This window comes from Teleopsis dalmanni, unplaced genomic scaffold (genome assembly GCF_002237135.1).
Source record: "Teleopsis dalmanni isolate 2A unplaced genomic scaffold, ASM223713v2 unscaffolded_contig_1112, whole genome shotgun sequence".
Taxonomy (NCBI): domain Eukaryota; kingdom Metazoa; phylum Arthropoda; class Insecta; order Diptera; family Diopsidae; genus Teleopsis; species Teleopsis dalmanni.
In genome coordinates this window covers 5,565-10,199 of record NW_024032494.1, presented here as the reverse complement: position 1 = coordinate 10,199, position 4,635 = coordinate 5,565, and the positions used below count along the sequence as shown (strand labels likewise).

The following is a 4,635-nucleotide window of genomic DNA, read 5'->3' as shown; positions in this document are numbered from 1 at the left end:
AATACACTGTAGTGAATTATAATAAAAACTTTTTATTATTTATTAATTAATGAAATATATAATATATTGTTAATGAAAATTAAAATCATTTTATCATTGAACTAACAATAAGTTTTATTTAAAATGGTAAGTTTTTTGTACTTCTGAGAGCAATTTAAAAAATTAAAACTTAACTCTAAAAAAAATACATTGTACATTCTTAGTTTAATTTATTTAACTATATTTGGCTAAATTAGATGCTTAATTCTAAATTAAAAAATATTTGTAAAGAAAATGACACAAACGATGACGTACATGTCTTATCATCTTATGCATGAGTCGAAAAACAATGCTCTCTTAATTTATACAGCTTTGTATATAGAATATATGATGTGAAAATGCTTAATATTATATATACATATAGAATTACATACTTATTTTATATACTAATTTTACATTATATACATTATTAAATATTTAATAATTTTACAATATTCAGACAGTAATGAATCGAAGAAAAAATATTTTTTTGTAATTAATTAATTTGATATTTCAGCTGACCATACAGGTTTTTCGTGTATTACCTAACCTCCATCATCAGTGTCCCTTGGAAATAACTTTATGGATTGCAATATTCACAATTTTATGGATTGCAAGTGCCAGGCTTAGAACTTGGATCCTGTAATATAATAATATTATTACTGTCCAAACTTTTATATTTTAAAAAAATAGTTTCTTCATCATATTTGATTGTAAAACAAAAAACAATTTTACATTATCTTCTTACATTTTTATGGCGCCAGCCTTTTGTACTATTCAGAAAGCCTTTCAGGTCATTTATATTTCCGTAAAGTTTTTTTACAATAGAAATGCGGTGCTACTTCCGTTAACCATTCTTCTTTGATAACTGTTACGTTCATCATAAAGAGTTTTGTTGTTTGCAGTAATTCGCTGTAGACTATAAACTGAGGCTGTTGTATAGTATAGAGCGTTGAGTTGGGATGAATAAATAATTCCGTATCGCTGGTTATTTTTCTATAAACACCGGAATGATGCAAGTAGGCTGCATTCATAAAGAATCCAGCTGTTATACATTTGCAAAGCATCTCGACATTCCCATCACAGGAAAATAATGCTACGCCGAACTTTTTATTTGCTAAGCTAACAAGTTGTTCACGCAATTCGTAGGCGCGCTTTAAATTCCGATAAACTAAATAATATTGACCACAGAATTCTTTGGTGCGTCCATTTTCCACAAACGCGGTGTAAACATTAAGCAAAGTTATAAGATCGCCCTCAGCAACCTCGAAATTACGATTCGCAACTCTTCCTTTCATTTGTGCTTGCGCAGTTACGGGTTTCGAAAAAACAGATTCCACTTGCAACATAGCGATGATTGTCAATATTTCTTCGGAGCAGCCCAATTGTCCTGATATATATAACATTTTTCCAAGCATCGGTCCAAACGGCAACTCAGCTAAAAAATAACCAACTGGTTTAGTTAGGTTTCCTTGCTCATTAATAGCACCCAATGCATACAACGTCTCCAACGATGAGAGCAGATTTTTAGCTGGTGGAGCTGATGGAAAATCGAAACGTAACACATTACTAATACCCAATGCTTTTAGATGCAGTAAACTTGCGCTAAGCTCTGAGCGGCACATCTCTGATGGTAAACGTTCAGGAAGCTTTTCAAAGTCTGCTTCTGTGATAAGTCGATACACTTTTCCCGCACGTACACGCCCTGCTCGCCCAGCACGCTGCACTGCAGTCGCCTTACTCACCGGCACTACAACAAGACTGTCAGAACTGCTTTCTGGATTGTACCATTTCACTTTCACAAATCCACAATCAATGACGTACACAATGCCGGGTATAGTTATAGACGTCTCTGCAATATTAGTTGCAAGAACTACTTTACGCACTCCTTTTGCTAATGTAAAGAACACTTTGAGCTGGTCTCTGCTAGGCAAACCACCATACATAGGTAAAATTTGTATATCTTCCGAATTATCGCTATTTTTATATTCATTCAACAAATCTAAAGCTTCCAATACTTCTTCCTGTCCCGTTAAAAATGCCAGAATATCACCAGCTGCTTCCTTCTTATGTATTTTCCAAACAGTTTCCACTGTATCACGTACATAATCTGGACAAGGCTTATTTATATAATGTATTTTAACTGGATGCATTCTACCTTCAACCGTCAACACAATGCTGGATGGCTTGCTTGACTTCTTGCGCTTGATATCGAAGAATTCGCGAAAAAATTCCGCATCAATAGTAGCAGAAGATATAATAATTTTTAAAGACTCTCGTTTACGTGCAATTTTCTTAAGCAATCCCAGTACGGTGTCAGTCAGCAAGTTCCTTTCGTGCGCTTCATCAACAATAATAACGCTGTATTGCATTAATAGTGGGTCTGCTAGTAATTCTCGTAGCAGTATACCTTCTGTCATATATTTTATTTTTGTGTTGTTTGAAATTCGCTCCATAAATCTAACAACATAGCCAACAGTGTTCCCAACCAATTCACCACGCTCCAACGCAACTCTGTCTGCTAAGGTGATTGCGGATATGCGCCTTGGTTCTGTCACACCAATTAAGCCTTTCACATGCCAGCCCCACTCACATAGATATTGTGGTACTTGTGTGCTCTTACCACTGCCAGTCTCGCCAACTAAAATGACAATTTGGTGGTTTTCCAGACAGTATAATATGTGGTTGCGATAGTTCCGTATTGGTAGTTTTTCCCGCTGCTCAGCTATGCCCAGCGAACGATGCGCATTGAAGATAAATGTTGTAGTTGCCGGGTCATCTTCTCCTTTGAGTGGTATGTCATCTTGCTCTGCAGGCCTCAAGAACTTCGGTTGCGTTTGTAGCGAAATCATTTTTCCAAAAACGCTTAATTATTTATTTAAGTTCAAAAAAAACTAAACAACATAAAGTGCCGTTCTTCAATCAGCTGTCAAGTAGTATTCTTACAGAGTTGCCGCTTTATTTTATTTTTATGTTTACTACACAAACTAATAATACACAATGATACGATTAATTTTAAAAACGCTTTATAATATCTTTTCAATTCAACTAAATAATCAACAATAATTTATATTATTTTATATTTATGTTTGTTATATATAATATTTACAACAAGAACATAAATAACAAAACATAAACAACAAATCCATGTGTATATCAGGTCAAGCGTAGAGACTGTTCCTGACAACAGGTAACGCACGAAGGAACACATAACAAAAAAACAGGTAGAGAGGCAACAAAATTAAACCAATACATCCTGAAAACAAAACATGTAGCAGATGTCAATAAGGTCAAAATAATAGATAAGACAGGATTTCATAAGAAGTGATTATGAAGAGATACACTGTGCATAAAAATCTTATACAAAAATAAAAAGAAGAAAGAAGTTCATAAGAAGTGATTTTGATCAGATGTACATAAAAATCTAGTACAAGAATAAAGAAAAGAAAAGAGAGTGATTACATTCCCAAACGTGGGACTACTGCAATATGTACTATTGAAGAACAATACTAGGAAGGAACAAGTTAACAAAGTTTGAAGTATTAGCAAACGCACGTACGCATGTATTTATATTAACATAGACTGTTAACATCTCCAAATAAGCATTATCTGCATATATAAATCAAAAAGAATAGTGAACTTTAGTTTTAGAATTTAAAATTTATAAATAGGTCTGTTCCACGGGTAACTTTGAGCAACACAGTGTATACACAAGTGCGTTCCACCATTTCGCCTAACCTAACTATCTGAGAGAGCATAACATCGCTGACGAAATTTGAAAATGCTACACAAACTTTACTCGCACATTTTATTTCAAGTAAAATTTGTGTTGATGTGCGAATCAGCTGTTTTGGTTTGAATTTAAATTTTTGTATTGTTTATTTGCGCGGCACTGATGTTTTCACCTGACTTTACACAAAGATATTCCATGGAATTCTGTGTAAAGAGCGTAATTTGACAGTTTATTTGTGTTACGCTCTCAGTTTGTACTTTAATTGTGTTTTACTTGAGTTTTACTACGGGTAGCTTGTGGAACAGACCTAAAATTTCAAATTTTATATTCAGTTTCATTAGTAGCTAGTACAATTAAATACATTTTAAATTTGACATCATCTAGTGTATGGTATATAAACTTAATCAATATTTAGGGACATTGCAGATCCCACATACATCGTGTATGGGTCTGGCTTCTTAATCTGGCAACGATTTTATAAAATGATTTCTTGCTTTCTAACGATTGATTTGGTTTCTACGATGCGTGTATTTCTTAGTCAATAACTACCTACAGCACTTTAATCAATTGATTTTGTTTGAGAATTTTATAAGGCTTTCGATAGCAGTTTTTAATTCGAGATCGTCTAAAATGAACTTTCAAGAATTGTATCACTGCTCCGGAACATATTTACAATAGATGGCAGCTTGATCTTTGTGTGTAACTTTCTATTAGACAATGACCAATTACAAAGGATATAGTAATACCGTTTTCCCTCGTACCCAAGTTAATTAGTTTCCAAAAGTAACTCTATTTGTGGTCTCATTGCAACAACTAATTACTGGTTTCTTGGGAAAAGAACCGTACTGATTGGTATATGAATACTTAAAGAAATAATTTACATA

The 4,635-nt window shown here is 33.5% G+C and overlaps 1 protein-coding gene across 1 annotated transcript; it reads right to left on the bottom strand.

Annotated features, from left to right (window-relative positions):
* Nucleotides 1–489: 489 nt before the first annotated feature.
* Nucleotides 490–2,993, bottom strand: LOC119663921 (probable ATP-dependent RNA helicase DHX35). The gene is made up of 2 exons (XM_038073511.1): nucleotides 767–2,993; nucleotides 490–658 (listed from the first exon to the last, which is right to left on the bottom strand). Exon 1 carries the CDS (start codon nucleotides 2,868–2,870, stop codon nucleotides 813–815), a length of 2,058 nt encoding a protein of 685 aa, XP_037929439.1. The 5' UTR covers nucleotides 2,871–2,993; the 3' UTR covers nucleotides 490–658; nucleotides 767–812.
* Between the last annotated feature and the right edge of the window lie 1,642 nt (nucleotides 2,994–4,635).

Bases quoted from the DNA above. Each gene is read 5' to 3' on its own strand.
- LOC119663921 (XM_038073511.1), bottom strand. From the start codon at position 2,870: ATGATTTCGCTACAAACGCAACCGAAGTTCTTGAGGCCTGCAGAGCAA.